Here is a 19,391-nt window from a genome sequence, read left to right as displayed (position 1 = left end):
TTTTTAAGAAAAACGTAGTGCTGGTCAGTTTTCAACTAACACTCAGTCTATAGTTTCCAAAAGGTCATCAAGATTCCTTTCCTTCCTACTAATGTTGGGTTTACAAATTATTTATTTATTTGTTTGTTTGTTGTTTTTATATGTATGGGTGTTTTGCCTTCATGTATACCTGAACACCATCATACGTGTGCCTGGTGCACACGGAAGCCAGAAGGAGGTGTCAGATCCTCTAGAACTGAAGGTACAAACAGTCGTGCTCCGCCATATAGGTGCTGGGAATTGATCTTCTGTCATCTGAAGAGTGGCGCCGGGCTCTTCTTAACCCTCTGAGTCCTCCCCCATCTCTCCAGCCCCCAGCTTTGAATCTTAATTTCCATGATTAAATTGAAACAGTTGAGCACTAGCATAAATGCAAGTGTAGGAAGACAAATGGACTAATAAATCTTCATTGAATTGAAGTATGTTGATTTCTTAAAGTGTTTATTAAGGATAGTGTGAATTCTGTAACAAAACACTATATTTGGTGTCAGTGCCCTTTTTTAAATCAAGTTTTCTTCTTATACAAAGGAGGAACTATAATCTATTCATATCTATAGAATGTGTGACTACACTGTAATTTTATTGATTTTTTTTCACTTTGCATACATAGAAACTACTATTAAAATGAAGAATATCTTCTTAATGGAAACTGTAGCTGATATTTTGTTTGTTTGGACTGATTAAAAACTTGACTTTACCCATTTTGTTTTCCCAAAGCTACACTTGTTATGCCTGGTTTCCACAGGCATTTTAGACAATGAACCATATCTTAATTGAGGGGAATTTACTGTTCAATTTCTGGACTGTTGGGAGCACAGAATGAAGGTCCTTGGGCCCTCAGACCGTCAGCAAAGCCAGGAGTGTTAAGCACACGGGGTTGTCTTTCTAATGGGAAAGATGAAAAAGCCTGTTCTTCCATCCAGAAAGTTACATTTTAAAGCGCTTCACAGCCTGTTCTTGTTACCTGATTTATCTATTGGGCCAGGCCATATCAAGCTTCTACACCCAGGACCAGAGATGGCTAGTAATCTAAATGATCCTTAAGCCAGAGGCTCCCCCTAACTCCCACAACCAAGACTGGAGGTAGTTAATAACCCAAACAGCTTCGACTCTTATCTGTAGAGATCAGGACAGACCCTTAGACCTTTAAGCTAGTAAAGGTAGCCTATGTCTAGAGCCTGTCTTCTTGGAAGAAAAGACATGTACCCGAATTGAGTTTCAGTGCAGTATGCTTCCTTGTGCAACGAAGATCCTATTACACAGGGAAACTTTTTTCCAAAGTATACTAGGCATAATTATATTGGGAATAAATCGCTTGTTATTGGACTCCCAGAGTCTGTTCCAGGTTGACTGAAGTCAGTCAGCACCGAGTTTTCATCTTATCTCTTCCTGTGCTTCATTTCTGACCCTGTCAGAGTTAGACCCTCTCATCTGCCTAATAGATGTTATGTCCTTCCTGATACTGTCTCCAAGTTGTAAAGTTCCCTTCCTGCGCTCACCTCATTGGTCTCACTGTTTCTTTGCAGAACCATTGGACACAAGAACCGGCTGGTCAAAGTCCCCCGTGGTCACATGTGGGTTGAAGGAGATCATCATGGACACAGTTTTGATAGTAATTCTTTTGGACCGGTGAGTGACCTTAAACCTTGTTCTTGAGAAAGTTGCATTTCAAAGGTTGGGGCAAGTGTTACCGGTTAGGTTGCTCTGTTCTCTCAGCCCAGACTGGCCGGAGACTTAGTAATGGAAAACTTTATGTTGGAAAATTCCTTTAGGCTGTCAAATTGTGTGCGTGCGTGCGTGCATGCGTGTGTACGTGTGTGTGTTGTGTGTGTGTGTGTGTGTGTATTTTAACTGACTTTCACTTAGAAAATCTTCATTTCCTTCATAGTAATGCTGTCTACCTGTGTTTTCAGTTAATATTTAACTTATAAAAATGCAAGATATACAGGCACCAATTTTTTAAATCTTTTATTTAATACAGCAGTATTAGAAATCACAGTAGTAAGTGTGGGTGAAGTGGGTTTCCTTGCTTCTCTTTTGTGGCCCCATCTCAGTCTGACAATGAAATTGATGTAAAACAGATTACCAGAGAATGGTACATATACACATAATGTTTTTGGTGTCAAGAAAGCCCTCCCAACACTCACCCATCTTTGTATTAGTTTGCAAAAAGAAAGGTAATTTGAGGCAAGTAACTGAAGGCTGAAGGAAGATCAGAATTATTTTAACAAGACTGCTGCATGTTCCCAGCTACGATTCTCCATGGAAGAATGGTTCTTGACTTCAGTTACAGGGAGGACAGTTTTAACCCGGGAGTGTTAATCTCCTCTTTTCAAGACAGAGGAGAGTAGTGTGCCCAGCTCATGGCTGCTGTTTTTCAGATACCCTTAGCTGAAAGTAATCCTGTGTCAGAGTGGCATGCTTGGGGGTGGCACATTCTGGTACTGTTCAGAAGTGACATTTTGTTAGCATTTAATTTATAGCAGAAATACAGACTTACTCTGTTCTGTTGCATGCTTATCCATAGAATATGTGACTACCCTGATATTTCATGGATTTTCTTCACTTTGAGTGAATATAGAAATTCTCTTCTTTATGAGTCTTCACAGTAATTTATTATGAAAGTGATAAGATTTCTTAGTCAGTGGAAACTGAACCTGATTTCTTGTTCATCTGGTCTGTTTAAAAACTTACCTTTGCCCATTTTGTTTTCCCAAAGTCTTTTGTTGTACATGTTTAAGACAATGCAACTATTCATCATCTTTATACCTGCCTGTATAAAAAATTATAGCCTCATATTTTGCCAAAAATTAAAAGGTGTGGTCTCTAAAAAGGAATTTTGTATGTGTGTTATAAAGAGCCACTGTTATAAACACTAAATATATAGCCACTTGGACTCAACTTTGGTAAAACCTATAAAAGCTGCATCTGAATAAGTATGTGGAATTGTGGGAGAAATTTTAGCACAGCATTCCTATTTGTTTCTCGAGTTACACCAGTGATGTTAAAAACAATGCCTACAGTCCATACTTGTCTTTGAATAGTAATTATATAAAAAGATTACATAATCTAAGTTCTGGCAAAGAAAAAAACAAAAATAAGAAATGTTGGGACTCTTTTGTGCTGCTTATAATGCAGGACAATTGTCTATATTGAAAAACACAAGTAACAAGGTGAAAAAAAAAGTTAGTCACTTGAAAATAGCTCGATTTCTTTGACCAATAAGAGTACATGTACCACGTTTTGGCCAAGTCTATATTAAAGTGATTTTGAAATGAAGTATTTCTTGTTTTACTTTCTATCAGGTATATGCTAAGTAATTCCTGATAATAAAGTCCTAAAGTTTAAGGCATTTGGTATTTTGCTATTTCATTATTAAATAACATTATTTGGTGTTTGGTATTTCATTATTAAATTGATTCTCCATGGAAGAACATGGAGAATGATATCATTCCATGGAGCAATGTTGTTTATGTAATTATTATGACTGCCTATCAGTTGATTTCTCTTTGTTTCCTTATTGGAGAAAGAAAAGGAGAACTGGAAATGTGGCTCATGGGTAACTCCTTGTGATGTAAGCATACAGATCTGAATCTTATCCCCCAGAACTGGTGGAATGTGCCAGCCCCGGAAAAGGAGAGACAAAAAATACAGTCTTGAAAATTAATACACTTTCAGATAAAATTCTCTTGCTTACAAGTCAGTATATTTAAATATTATAGAGAGGACCAGTGAATTTTATGTTTTCAGATACATTTTTGATTCATTTCTTCCCTTGAATTGAGTAATATAATTCCTTGGCATTGACAACAACTCCCGAAGGAGTCAGACTTGTCCGGAAAGCTTCCTTTGTTTATAGAATGGACCAATGGGCTGAAACTTTTCATCTTTATTTGCCTCCCATTTACTTTCACAGTGCATGTTACTGTTTTTCACATACTTCATGTTTTTGCATAGTAATCCACTTGGTTATAGAATCTGCTTCATTTGTTTCATTTGTAGCTAATTGATAATCAAACATAAGAGGTGCACTTACCTGATGATAAATAGACTCTGGTTATACCCACTTACAGTTCTCCTGATGTTTCTATGCTCAAGTAAGCATTGAACTGTAATCCATCATAGAAGCCTCAAGAAAACAAATGTCTTATCCTGATTCTTTTGCTATGTTTATTATCACCTGTGTATTTCTTTATACTGTCATTTGCTTCTGATTTGTTTCATTGCAACTACACAGACATAAAATTACTGATATTATCAGTGAAAGATTAATAATGGCTTATTAATAAAAAGATTTTTTTAACAAAACTGAAGCAATAAAGAAATTTGCAGTGAGAAGAGGAATCATATATAACTTCTAATCCAACATCCATACTCAGTTTCTTGAGGAAGACAGCATAGAAAGAAACTAGGATACTCTAGTACAAACACAGGGCAAATCAAACAAGAGTTAATAGTCTTCTTTATGAACTCTCAGTTCCCCCAACTTTTACAGATTTATATTTTCACATTATTAAAAAAAAAGACCCCTTCTCTGAATTAATTGTACATAAGTCATTGATAAAATGAACATCTTCATATAAAATAAAAATTTTAATAAATAACCTGAGAAAATTTGTATAGAACTATAATTAAATGACATGATTTAGCCATAGGGTAAATTTTATGCTCATGCAAATACGCTTATAAAAATTTTAATTATACACTCAGTATTTATAATATTGGATGAATATAAAATAAGGAAGTAACTATATAATATTTTATTGACTCCAGTGTTGGGCCAATTATTTGATTCTTTTATACCATTGTAATTACCCAAACTTTAATGTGGTTGAAAAAATTTTATGACCTTTAAAATTATAAACATATATTTTGTCTCAAAGCTAGTTTAAAGATGATTAAAAGTAGATGACATGTAAGGTCAAATCTATCTCTTTATTCTATTAAAAACTATTTTACAATACCAGATGGAAAAATATCAAATGTGCTTCAGCATGAAAACTTTTAATTATAGATATCAGTATCACTATGGTCTTTATGCTAAACCTTTTGGATAACTAAGACAATTATAGAAAATATCTTCTTACATATGAACTCTATTTAGTGCTTCAGTTTGGATATATAGTGTGAGAAATAACTTTCATGCATTTCTTTTATAACTATGATAATTGGATCAATTCAGAGTATTTGACTATCATATTGAAAAACACTATCAGATATAGGCTTATGATTGCTTAGAATATTTTCTAAGCATACCTCATAATACTCTTCTGCTCTAGCAATAAAATTAGCATCCTTCCTTTGACCACCCCTACTATTAGAGGTGTTAATATGCCTTCTGAAATTGCAACAGTTCTTTGCCAGCACCCGGAAGTAACTGTTTACTTCAGGTTTTGATTTGTGCTCTGATGATTAATAGTAGGGCACATGAAAGGCAAGTGTCCTGCTGCTGTTTGGACATGTGCTTCATGGGGTAAACTTTCAAGGAGTAATTTTTAACTACTTTAGGGCAGCAGACTCGTCCACCAATTAAGATACGTGCTAGACTCCTCTCTTCCCTTTATTATGAATGTGCATTTGGGTGCTCATGTTTGAACCAGCCTCATAAGTATTCATTCCTTTTGGTGAAAACATAACTCTGACTCTTTTGATGGCCTCTATTTAGCTTATGCATTTTCTATCTTTGAAGTTTTTCTAACATTTTTATCTTGCTGTAAGACATGAACCTCTGAGATATTTTCATTTTGTGCTGCATGGTGATTTTTTTTATAAGGGAGTATGTCATAATAGAAATTCTAACATCTACACAGAAATAAAAACTGAGTGGTTTAGTTTCTAAAATAAATAATTTGTTCAGACTATATTGATCAAAAGACTTGAAAAGAAAACTTTGGTTTTAGATATTTCAAGGCATAGGTGTTCTTTCTAAGATATATAAACAGTTTGATTTTTAGGTTTGTGATCACAGTATCACTTGTGAACAATTTGTGTGCAAGGACCATCTAGCAGAATGGAACAATTTGGAGGCAGAAATTATTATGATATAATGTCTCTATCTGAGAATGCAAACTATAAGCTATGAAAAATAAGAATACTTATCCACCTAAGTCACTTGTAAAATAGCCAATCCAAACTCTTTATTTTATTGCTATGTAATTAAACAAAGCATGAGTCCCCAAGAACATTTTTAGGGAATGGTGCCTAATACGTGATACTGACATTAGCAGTAAGTGAACACTACAAATATTATTGATTAAAAAAAGGCTGATAGTACAGGAAAGGTGATATATACGGAAGTGAGGCAAACCACAGTTGAAATTCCATAGGATTCCTTTTCAAGTCAATGAAATTCAAAGATGTTTTTCACTTTAGAAGCTAGAAGAAAAATAAAGTTCATATTCCCATATCATGCAAAGCCTCTCATTTATGCCATGGGGACACTTTTTTTTAAAGCATCTTCCATTTGCAAATGTTCTTTTTAAACTGTGTGTTCTTTCAGTAGAATAGACCAAAAGAATGGTCTTTTATTCAGTAAATAAGGGATATAGGTAACAATGGAAAAGAACATTCTTTTTTTTTTTTTTGGTTATTTTCTTTATTTACATTTCAAATGTAAGTAAATATAAATATAAAGGGGATACCCTTTGCCGGTTTCCTTCCCCCCCCCCCCCCCCCCCGCCTGAAACCTCCTATCCCATCCTCCATCCCCTGCTTCTATGAGGGTGTTCCCCCACCCACCTCCCCACCTCCCTGCCCTCTAATTCCCCTACACTGGGGCATTGACCCTTCACAGGACCAAGGGCCTCCCCTCCCATTGATGCCCAGCAAAGCCATCCTCTGCTCCATATGCAGCTGGAGCCATGGGTCTCTCCATGTGTACTCCTTGGTTGGTGGTTTAGTCCCTGGGAGCTCTGGGGAGTCTGGTTGATTGATATTGTTGTTCTTCCTATGGGGCTGCAAACCCCTTCAGCTCATTCAGTCCTTTTTTCTAACTCAGAAGAGGACATTCTTATAAGTTAGCCAGTTATGTCTGTTGTAATTTTTCCCATGTTATGTACATTTTATTACAATTAAAAAGACTTTGAGCAAGGCGGCCGGAACAGCATTCTTGGAGTTGGAATCTTGGAGATGGAAGGGAGGGAGATTTGTTACTATCCAGACAAGATGTCAAAGAAGGAATTGGGATGAAGTTTGGGTGGAGGGATGTTTAAAACATCCAAAGATTTTTAAGATCAGAGATTAAAATCATGGCTACAGAGGATATGCTGAGTTTGTTTTTTGGCACATGCCAAGAGTCAGCCAAAACCTGATGCCAGAAGGAGCAGGAAAGAAACGGCAACAGATCCCACAACTGCCAAGTAACAACCTTCCTTAGAGGAATGATAGCTTCAAAGCGGAGGAACAATCAGACTGTAACCAACCTGTAACAGATAGTCCAAGTTGGGGACATGACAAGCATATCAGAAAAGTAGTGCCGTTATTAACAAAAATACCCATAACAACCTGTGAAATCTCCTACAAGAATTTGCTTGGATAGAATATTCTAAAATCAGTACAAATGTTAAGTATTTAGTAAAATCTTGCATTGTATAAGGTCCTACACATGCTGTATGTTTTGTGAATAAAGTGGTTTATGCCTGAAGTGGTTAATAGCTTTCAAATGTGCTGAAATTATTTTGCTTATATAGTACGGAATAATCTTGCAGACTTAGGAAAACGAATTGACATTTTCTTTATCACTGAAATGTTGAGTTTTTCTTGTGTGACTTCTCTGGAGCTGTTAGAGTAGCTTTTATTTACAATCAACCATTCTTGAATAAAGAAAAAGATCATTAGATTGTGTTGACAGAATCCAAGTAAAGTGTTCTATTAGCACATCTGAAGAATGTTGCTTAGGCTTTAATTGGTTGTATTTTGTTCTTGTTCTATAATACAGTCCTACTTGTTACATAGCTTTGTTTGCAATAAATATATATTCTCTATTTGTAGAATAAAATTGTGATAACTTGAAGCTTTAAGACTTTACTATGGTGGTTTTCATGTCTTTTTTTCCCCACAATCCCCTTTTAAATGTTGGAAGCTAGCAACCACATATAATTTTTTAGATGTAATTTTCACTAGACTGATAAACTCAAAGACATGGCATGTCATGAAAATCCATGTATGCAACTCTGGTTATAATGAAAATATTTGTATGAACAAATATAGCTAAGTTTCAGAAGATCGTCTATCTCCGGAGCAGTATTCAAAATCAAGTAATCCCTATGTAGCAACGAAACACAGAACACCTCTCAGGATTTGCTTCAGTATTTGTTAGATATTTTTGCCTATATAGTTATAACATCAATAAAATAACTTTTAAAAGAGAGCATAGACAAACAATATAAAACTAAAATAGATATTGTTCATACCCCAAACCAGGAACAATTTAGCCTTCCATTTCTACTAGATCAAATTTTGAGTTTTATCTTAATTATTCTGCTAGCATAGAAAAAATTTCCCAAATGATTTCATTTTCAGATAGGAAAATATCAGCAGAAGTGTCATTTGATTTCACCACTGTGAAATGGCAGACTTTGCTCCTTTGGGCTATTTTGTTACAGGATTAAGCATGTTTCTTTTTTTAATGACTATATATATTTACTGACAATAAGAATCAAGATTTTGTGAAAAAAGATGCAGGGTTATTAGTTTAGAAATTTTATAAGTACTTAGGATTTTGTGAAGATGTGGAGTTTGTAGCCTTTATCAGATTTCTAAGATATAATTGCTGTCTATGTAACTGAATCTCCATAGAGAATAGAAAATGAAAGGGCTCAGAGAGAGAGAGAGAGAGAGAGAGAGAGAGAGAGAGAGAGAGAGAGAGAGAGAGAGAGAATGTACTATGATTTAAGCTTTAAGACTTCCTTTTTTTTATATTTGATATATTTTTTATTTACATTTCAAATGATTTCCCCTTTTCTAGCCCCCCCTTCCCGAAAGTCCCATAAGCCCCCTTCCCTCCCCTGTTCTCCCACCCACCCCTTCCCACTTGCCTGGCTTTAAGACTTCCTAAGAACATCATTTAACTGGGTATTTAGTTATAAAATGTTCTCTGGTAAACTGTGGAATTGCTTTGGTAAAGACCATACTACATAAATACTTCTCTTTTGGTTGAGATTCTGAGAGCTAGTTGTACTATAGTTGTACTATATGAAGCATAAATTGTAGTAGTCATATCATTAAGCCATTCATTAAGCAAGCGAAAGCAAAAGAACAAATTGCAAGTAGCAGTCAGAGAGTGAAGCATCATCAAACCTGAAGCTCAAAACTTCCAGTAGAAACTGACTAGGGAAACCCTGCAGGAGACTCTTGGGCAGAGCTGAGAATAGCTATTCTCTCCACAGGTGAACTTATGGTTAGGGCTTCTCGTTCCCACTGCAAGCATTTTTATATCTTAGAATGGCTAGCCAGTAGGAACCCATATTGGAAATAGTTTACCTTCTCTTGTTCTCAAGTGTACAATGATATTAATGTCCCTAGGTGTTTGGTATTTTCTGTTTTCCTTGTACTAGTATGGGGGGGGGGGGTGGGGATCAGCTTGCCACCAGACTGGGAGCTTTAAAAGAGACTTGAAATAAACATGCTCGAGTCTGACTCGTTTTGCTCTCAGAGACAATTCTAATTGAACACAAACAGCACATGACAATTTCTCAGACATAATTTTAAAATATCTTCCTCTAGATATTTTTAGTTTTCCTAAACTTATTAGGTAGTCTTTTAGAAAGGCCATTCTGTGTCTTTATCTTAATGATTATATGTGCAAAAATGACTTAGGAGAGGAGGGCATCTTGACTTTAAGTAATTTGGGTGATTCCCCTTTGCGTCTAATAGGGTGCCCTACCAACCACCTACCCACTCCTACCTTACCCCCCAAACCTCTAAAGGACGAAGCACCTCCCCTCCCATTAATGTCAGCTAAAGCAGTCCTCTGCTACATATGTAGCAGGAGCCATGGACCTACCCATGCATACGCTTTGGTTGACTGCTTAGTTCCTGGGAGCTCTAGGTGGTCCAGTTAGTTGATATTATCATTTTCCTTCTGGGGTTGCAAACCCCTTCAGCTCCTTCAGTTTTTCCCCTAACTCTTCAATTGGGGACCCTGGGCTCAGTCCAATAGTTGGCTGTGAGCATCGGCCTCTGTCTTAGTCAGGTGCTGGCAGAACTCTCAGAATCAGCCATACCAGGCCTCTGTCTGTAAGCACTTCTTGGCATCAGCAACAGTATTGGGGTTTGTTGTCTGCAGATGGGATGGATTCTAAGGTGAGGTAGCCTCTGGATAGCCTTTCCTTCAGGCTCAGCTTCATTTTTTGTCCCTGCATTTCTGATAGACAGGAACAATACTGGATTAAAATTTTTGAGATGGGTGAGTGGCCCCACCACTCCATTGGGGGCCGTGTCTATTGGAGGTGGACTCTTCAGGATCTGTCTCCCCACTGTTGGGTATTTCTGATAATGTCATCCCCATTGGATCCTGGGAGCCTCTCACATCCCTGGCATTTGGGACTTTCCAGTGGTTCCCCCATTCCCCACTCCCCACCCCCCACTGTTACTTTTTTCTATTCATTCTCCTGGCCCTCTGGACTTATCTCTTCTGTCTTCCCATACCTGGTTCTCCCCTCACTGCTTTTTTTCTCTTCCCCCTCAACTCTCCCACCCATGTCCCTCTCTCCCTCTGCCTCCTCTGATTATTTTGTTCCCCCTTCTAAGTGGGATTGTAGCATCCACACTTTGTTCTTCCTTCTTGTTAAGGATCATATGGTCAGTGAGTTATATTGTGGGTATTCTGAGCTTTTGGGCGAATATCCACATAACAGTGAGTATATACCATGCATGTCCTTTTGGGTCAGGGTTGCTTCACTCAGGATAATATTTTCTAGTTCCATCTATTTGCCTACAAAATTCATGAGGCCATTTTTAATAGCTGAGTAGTATTCCATTGTATAAATGTACCACATTTGCTGTATGCATTCTTCAGTTGAGGGACATCTGGGATGTTTCCAGCTTCTGGTTATAAATAAGGCTGTTATGAACATAGTGGAGTATATGTCTTTGTTATACTTTGGAGTATGTTTTCTTTGTTATACTTTGGAGTATCTTTTGTGTATATGCCCAGTGATGGTATAGCGGGGTCTTCAGGTAAAACTATTTCCAATTTCATGAGGAACCACCAGATTGATTTCCAAAATGATTGTACCAGCTTTCAATCCCACCAACAATGGAGGAGTGTTCCTCTTTTTCCATATCATCTCCAGCATCTGCTGTTACCTGAGATTTTGATCTTAGCCATTCTGATTAGTGTAAGGTGGAATCTCGGGGTCATTTTTATTTGTCTGATGACTAAGGATATTAAACATTTCTTTAGGCACATCTCAACCATTTGAGATTCCTTAGTTGAGAGTTCTTTGTTTAGCTCTGGAGTCTAACTTCTTGAGTTCCTTGTATATTTTGTATTTTAGCCCTCTATTGGATATAAGGTTGATAAAGATCTTTTCCTCTGCCTTACAGAAGCATTTTATGAGGTCCCATTTGTCAATTGTTGATCTTTGAGTCTGAGCCATTGGTGTTCTGTTCAAGAAATTTCTCCTGTGCTGATGATGTATTCAAAACTCTTTCCCAATTTATCATCTATTAGATTCAGCATATCTGGTTTTGTGTGCAAGGTCCTTGATCCACTTGGACTTGAGCTTTGTACAAGGAGATAAAAATAGATCAATTTGAATTCTTCTACATCCAGACCTTTGGTTAGACCAGTACCATTTGTTGAAAATAATTTCTTTTATCCACTGTATGGTTTTGGCTTCTTTGTCAAAAATCAAGTGACCATGGGTGTGTGGGTTTATTTCTGGGTCTTCAATTCTATTCCATTGATCTACCTATCTGTCTCTATACCTGTGCCATACAGTTTGTATCTCTATTGCTCTGTAGTACAGCTTGAGGTTAGGGATGGTGATTCCCCCAGAAGTTCTTTTATTGCTTAGAGTTGTTTTTGATATCCTGGGGTTTTTATTATTCAGATGAAGTTGAGAATTGCTCTTTCAAGGTCTATAAAAATTGTATTGGAATTTGGATGGTTATTGCATTTAATCTGTAGATTACTTTTTGTAGGATGGCCATTTTTATCATGTTAATCCTACAGATCCATGAGCATGGGAGATCTTTCCTTCTTCTAAGGTCTTCTTTGATTTCTTTCTTCACAGACTTAAAGTTTGATTTTTGTTTCTTATGTTCTTGCACTTGCCTCTCACCATCTGGTTATCTCTGGTGTTAACTGGCCTCACTGTGTCTGATTGGAGCCTGTCCCTTCTTTGAGCCTAGTTATAAATGCCCTACTCCAGTCAGGGTGTCTCTGGGTGTGGGAGGGGATTTAGAGTTCCTGATCTGCAACCCTAGTTATGAAGAAACCCCCTGAAAGTAAAGCTGTCTCTGGATCTGGGTCAGGGGTGGGGAATGCTGGAGTACCTGATCAGCACCAGGGCCCAGTTGTGGACTAGAAGGAAAGTGTGTTTCCAGCAGGGCAGATTTGTCCTGCCTCCACTGGGTCCCATGGGTATTAAGGTGGAGGGGGCTCACTTGTGAGCCTGGTCTGGTGGACCTCCTGGGAGTCAAGCTGTCTCTGTGTATGGGAATCCATCTAGAGCATTGGCTCTGCCCAAGGCAGAGTTGCAGGCTTGAAGGAAGATGTGTCTATGGCAGAGCAGATAAGTCCCACCTCTATTCTCTGATTCATGATCTTGTCACTAAAATGCTCCTATCTGAAAAATACTCCAATTATATAGCTTTGCTTCTTAAGACAGGGCCATTGACATATGTCTCCTATCATTAGATGACTTTTCTTTTAAGTCAAAACATGGTAGGAAATCCTATGCCTGCCTGTCCTGCTTGACTTTATACAAAAGTCATTTCTGGTGCAAAAAAGATAAGAAAGAATACAAAATGTAGGAATAGAAAAGAAGACTCTAAGCTGTTATTTTTCATTAACATGTTAAGACAAACAGAAATTTGCAAATTTATTGGCAGTTACATGAGTTTATTATTATAGTAGCAATCATGTATGATCAACCTTGTCCAGAAACCATCAACAAATAGAAACATACTTTTAAGGAGTCCTTATTTAAAATGGTAATCAAAAAACAGAGTCTTTCTGCTTAGGAATAAGGGCAGAACAGTTCAAAGGAACTAGGCTGAACTCATTACTATGAAGTTAAAGCCATTTTAAAATGCATCTTTCTCCTTATCTATGCTTGTCTGTGCCAATTCACCATTAGGTCTTGAGTCTCCAGATTCTAGCTTGTGCTGTCATTGCCTCTGCTGGCACTGACTTCTTCCTGATCAATCTTCCTTAAAAATGATTTCCCAACTCCTCCAAAATGAAATATTGCTTGTACATTGAATGTGTGATATAATCATTGAGTGATTTCATTTGTATAGAAAAGATTGTGAGCTTTATCAAGGTATGGTCAGAGCTAACTTATTCTGCATCCCTTCTGGGAAACATCACTGAGCAGCTGTTTTAAGTCCCAGTTAATGACACATATGTAAGAAATAAGTGCCCTACAGCAGATTTTTGGCTACCTATGACACCTTTGGTAAAATCTAGCTCAAGGTCTGTTTTCATACAGGTGGTGATAACACTAACTGTAAATAAGTAAAGTCCTAGTGAACAAGTGAGGCTGCTGCACTCTTCTTTCCAGGACAAGTGCTGAGTTAAACACGGGTATCAAAGATGCATAGCTCACAAATCCTAAAATAATGTTTGGCCTTTTGAGAAAAGTCTTGTCAGTTCCCAATTATGTGAATAGAAACTTTAAAACTATTGGTTAAGACTATTTATACTTGCCCTTGACTTTAGGGTTAGAAACTTGAGTGTTACCTAGAAGGCTGTAAAAAATCCATTTACATTTTTGAACATAATAATACTGAGAAGAGGCATCTTTAGAAAGACTGGTTTGGGAAAATTATGAATTAATGTCTAGATTGGAAGTACACTATAGATAGAGAGTGCAATTACTTGATGATAGGATTAGTTCAAGTGGGAGATGATGGAGCCTTAGACTAAGGTGGCAGTCACATGAAAAATACATTGATATTAGAATGTACTGAAATCTTAGTGACTGTTGGTTACAACTCAATGCCTCCGGACTCCCACCACGAATGGGTCAAAACCCTAAAATGCAAAAAAGTAAGAAGTCATTATATATTTTTTGTTGCCATTTTATGGAAAAAGCCAAAAGGCACTATTAAAAGGTGTGGCCTTGGTGGAGTAGCTGTACTACTGTGGGCCTGGGTTTTAATACCATAGTCCTAGAGGCCTGGAAGTCACTCTTTTCTTAGAGGCCTGCAGATGAAGATGTAGATAGACCTCTCAGCTCCTCCTGCACCATGCGTGACTGGATGCTGCCACGTTCTTGCCTTGAGATACTGGAGTGAATCTCGGAACCTGTAAGCCAGCTCCAATTAATTGTTGCCTTTATTAGAGTTGCCTTGGTCATGGTGTCTGTTCACAGCACTAAAACGCTAAGTCACAAATCAACAGGATAAAGGCATACAGGGCTCTGTAGTTTGCAGAGCATTTAAAGATGCATTGGAATTATGGTGTTGGCTGCAGATCAGATTTATTTCTCTTACTTTGGGATGGGAAGCAAGGATTATAGTTGATTCAACTCCTATGCAGTTATTTTACATTTGAGTTTCTATTCTCCTTACATTTGTCATTCGTGCCAATGGTTGATTATGATCTGCCCATTTTACACTCTCCTTACCCTGATGTTCAGTGTAGATGGTGACCTTCCCACTTTACAGTCTGCTTCTACTCGGTCTCTGAAACTCTCAAGTCTTTCAAAAGGACATGGGTGATCCCTAGAAGGGATAAGAAAAATATTATAGGAAAATGAATATTTTAATAGCTTAAACTGGCCCATGGGAAACATACTTCTAAACACTTCTCTATTATTATTCTTTTTAAATTAATATTAAAGAGTTTTTTGAGGGAACCCACTAAATATTTTTCATTTTGAAACAAATTCATTTTGCCTTCTAGTAATTATTGAGGATCAATCCCAAATGTCCCTTCACACAAAGAGTAATACTATAGCAATTACCATTTTAACCCATGATTTCTGTTTTTGTCTTATATTTTACATCTTAATCTCAGTGTCCCCTCCCTCACCTCCCTCCTCTCCCTCTCCTTTGCTGGTCTTCCCCAACCCTTCTTCTCCATATCCACACCCCTCTGCCTTCCTTTAGAAGATAACAGGTCTCTCAGCAACATCAAACTAACAGGCCATAACAAGCTACAATAACAGGCACATACCATCACATCAAAGCTGAACAACACACCCAGTAGAAGGAAAATGGTCTCGCCAGTCTTGGCAGCAACATAAGGGAGGCAGAAGCAAGAGGACCAGACTTTGAAAGCTGTCATAAATTTTTCATATCTATTTTATGATTAAAATAGTTAAAAACTAAACCAATCTTGCTGAAAAAATGATGTTAAATGTCCATTGTAATCTCAGTTAACTCAAATCTCCCTTTTAAACAAAATTACCATATGAAAGTAAGTATATCTTTGGTTTAAATTAATATGTGATCAGTGGTGAAAGAGGAAAAATTTTAAGGCTCTGTCAAGTTATAGCATATTAGAGTTAGTTTTGATCCCTAAATCTGATTTGCATAAAACTAATAGTGATTTATTAGAATCTACATTATAGCAACACCTACTAGATTAAAGTATTCCTTTTACTACCAGTGATTTTATTTGTAGAGAAGAGTTTAGACCAAAGCATCTCAAGGCAACTCATATCCTCTTATGGTAAAGTACACTTGTCTGTCCATCTGCCTAATGCTTGCTGGGACCTTCAGGCATTCCTTTCCAATTAGCGATGATCATATTTAGTTCATTCATATAAATTACATTTCACTTTTTAAAAAATCACTAATGTGATCCTAAATTATATCATTGTACAAGTCATTATAGAATAATTCAGACACTGCTTAAATAGAACTTCCAATATTAAAATATTTTGATCCACAGACTTTTACAACAAATTTTGTTGTCTTACTTTGGATACTAAAAGAACATAAAAACAAAACCCCAAACAGGGTTTGTTTGTTTTTTTTTTTTGTTTGTTTGTTTTTTTTTAGTTTTTTTTAGTTTTTCAAACAAAATTATTTACAAAATGGGGAAGAGGAATGTTGTCAAACAAATTAATAATTTATACCCGAAGGCTGGTTCCATTGATCGGCTGCTTCTAGATTTAATGCAGCCCTGACTAGAAACCAATAAAACACAATGAACAAGGTCAGAAGAGAGGTTGCTCATTAATTCGTGTGGTGTTTAAAGAGCCTTTTGCCTGGATGGACTATGCTACTTCTGTTGTGTTGTTTCTCTTCTCTTCATGTACTTTATGTTAAGCACTGTATTTTGTCAAGAACTTGGATCACATTTTCAAGAATAAGTTCTGATTTGACTTTATTCTTGTCTCATAGCACTTTCTCTGTGTTCTGGTGAATAAGACATACCTTGCTTTTAGGAAAAATAATTTCTCCATGGATAAAAGAGCACAAAACCATTAATTATTTGACTGAAGAAAGGCCTTTCTACAGACTTTATGCATTTTAACTTATGACTTTATTTTAGTGTAAAGTATATTAAGTATATTATGTGCTTCGCCACCATGTTAAAACCTCCTTTTCTTTGGCCTTATGGGGTCCATTATCCACAGTGCTTTTTGTGGTTGTTCCTGTTAATTTAGTACTTGCCCACCTAAATAAGGTGGTCAGTCCTCTTTTGTGATGATATTTTAAATAGGACATTCATGTTTGTGAAAACATCACTCTAGGGGCTGGAGAGGTGGCTTAGCTGTTAAGAGCACTAACTTTTCTTCCAAAGGTCCTAAGTTCAAATACCCGCAGTCACATGGTGGCTCACAACCATCTGTGCTGAGATCTGATGCCTTGTTCTGGTGTGTCTGAAGACAGCTACAAGAGCTTACATATAATAAATAATAAATACATCTTTGGGTCGGAGCGAGCAGAGGTCCAGAGTTCAATTCCCAGCAACCACATGATGGCTCACAACCATCTGTTCAGCTACAGATGCATATACATAAAACAAACAAACAAACAAATAAATAAATTTTTAAAAAAACATTAAATTTATAGGTGATTGCTTATGTTTAGGGTGACCAATCATTTTATGAAATTATTTTCTAAATTTTGTTTTAATTCCAAGAAGTCTCCTAAATGACAGTATCATATCAAAGTAGATCAAATAAAAATATCACAAAGTTTTCAGAGAAGAGATATTTGTAGATGCATAATTATTAATATTCTATAATATATGCATATATATCCTACACATTTTTCATAATCAATCTCATATAAACAAAACCTAGAGTAAATTGTAGTACCTTTAAAGCTAATAATATGTCCCTTGACAAAAGCCCTTGATTTATTTTACCTCACAGTCTTTTCTTGGGAGGAGAGATTTCTCCTGCTATGCTTGTTCTAACCTCCATTCAAAACTAGGGTTAGAAAGGAAATCATGTTTTATAAGTGGTACTTTCCTTTAGCTTTTTAATATGTACTGTGGAGGTCTACCTTTACAGCATCACCATAAAACTGAATTTAACAGGCAATAAATATAATAAGCAGGAAAGAAACCACTGTGTAGTGTCAGCTCCTCTGGCTGATTCCCGGAGACATCCAACAGTGCTTTGGGAATGTTTTTGAAGAGCTGAAGGACTGATGGCTTAGCAGTTCAGAGGACCTGTTGCTCTTGTGGAGGACCTGGCTTTTGGTTTCTAGGACCCAAGTGGTGGCTCGCAATTATCTATAACTGTATAGTTCCTGGGGATCTTCTGTCCTTTTCTGGCTTCTACAGGCATTAGACATACAGGTATACATGTATACACATAGGAAGAAACACTCACAGACATAAAATAAACCTTTTTTTTTTATAAAGTGTGTTGAAGGCTGGGAGCAATTAAAGCAACACCAAAATTTGCCCCTACCTGATGTCTGTCTCTTCAGTCACCAGGTCAGCTAAAGTTACATAGTGGGACAGTTCAACCTCATTTTCAAGGCCGTGGAGCCCTTCCCAATATCACAGGTTGAGTCACAGGTAATAGAATGAGCAGACCAATCCAGAAAGTTTGTGTAAGTGTTCTGATAACTCCTAGACTAATTAACTATGACCAATGGGGCAGAGTCTGGTCGACAATTAACTAAACTTGAGCTAGTTTGAGTCAGTTGCCCATGCTTGAATAAGCAATCATTATCAAAGGATTGTTTACCCTTTACCATGGTTTGGGCAAGCTCTCTTCCTCTACATCAGCCAAGTATGACCTGAGGAAGACATTGTATAAAAGTTGTTGCTTCTTCCTTGAAACTTGCTGGTAACTATTGATCACAAGCATGGATTTCTATGTCAGAAAAAGAACATGTAACACTATAGTATAACCAAAGTTTGAAAAATATCCATGACATAACAGGAGCAGGTGGAACACTGACATTCATAGTAGTGGTCATCTCCATGAATAGCTTTAGGCTTCTGTGAATTTAAAGAAAGATGGGATTGAGAATGTAACAAATAGAAGAGGAAAACTAAGGCAGGATAGGAAGGCAGAGACAATTTTTGGGGTCATGAGTCTAGTTTTCAACAGAGAAGAAGAAATTCAACCGAAGTAACAAGTAACAAGGCCTTCCTACCTTTATACCTGCAGTTTTCTAGGAATTATACCAAAAACCTCCTCTACAAGCAAAGATGTACACTAAACACTTTGTTAAACCTGGAGGCCCTGGCTTCACCTTTCATATTATAGTTCCATCCATAGCATCTCCAGAGGTGCCTCACTTAAGTCTCTCACTTAACTGTATATTAAGATTCTTTACTTATTCTTTTTGTTTCAAGCGGACATGGAAGGAGCTAAAAGAAGAAAGGGGGAAATAATGCAATTATGTATAATTTTGAAAGTTAAATATAATTACATCATTTCCTCTTCCCAACCACTTCCATGTACCCAGCCTCATCCTTCTCTGTCAAATTAATAGCTTCTCTTCTTTTTCTATAATTGTAAATCTCTATCATTCTCTGTGTCTGTGTCTCTGTGTCTATCTGTGCCTGTGTTTGTGTCTGTGTCTGTGTCTGTCTCTGTCTCTCTTTGTCTCTCTCTCTGTCTCTGTGTGTGTCCTATTGACTCCATATACTGATACTTTGTGTGTGTGTGTATGTGTGTGTGTGTAGATATAGATATAGATATAGATATAGATATAGATATAGATATAGATATAGATATAGATATAGATATAGA

The 19,391-nt window shown here is 36.9% G+C and overlaps 1 protein-coding gene across 3 annotated transcripts in view; it reads left to right on the top strand.

Moving 5' to 3' along the window:
• The window catches only part of Immp2l (inner mitochondrial membrane peptidase subunit 2), a 947,147-nt gene that overhangs the window by 718,141 nt on the left and 209,615 nt on the right, over positions 1-19,391 (top strand). For all 3 annotated transcript variants that reach the window (XM_052185911.1, XM_052185912.1, XM_052185910.1), the window contains exon 6: positions 1,566-1,668. In XM_052185911.1, the coding sequence (XP_052041871.1) occupies positions 1,566-1,668 (103 nt within the window). The remainder of the gene's footprint in view (positions 1-1,565; positions 1,669-19,391) is intronic.

This window comes from Apodemus sylvaticus, chromosome 6 (genome assembly GCF_947179515.1).
Source record: "Apodemus sylvaticus chromosome 6, mApoSyl1.1, whole genome shotgun sequence".
In the NCBI taxonomy this organism is placed as follows: domain Eukaryota; kingdom Metazoa; phylum Chordata; class Mammalia; order Rodentia; family Muridae; genus Apodemus; species Apodemus sylvaticus.
Note: the sequence above shows the minus strand (reverse complement) of the source record. Positions and strands in the feature narration are given on the sequence as shown.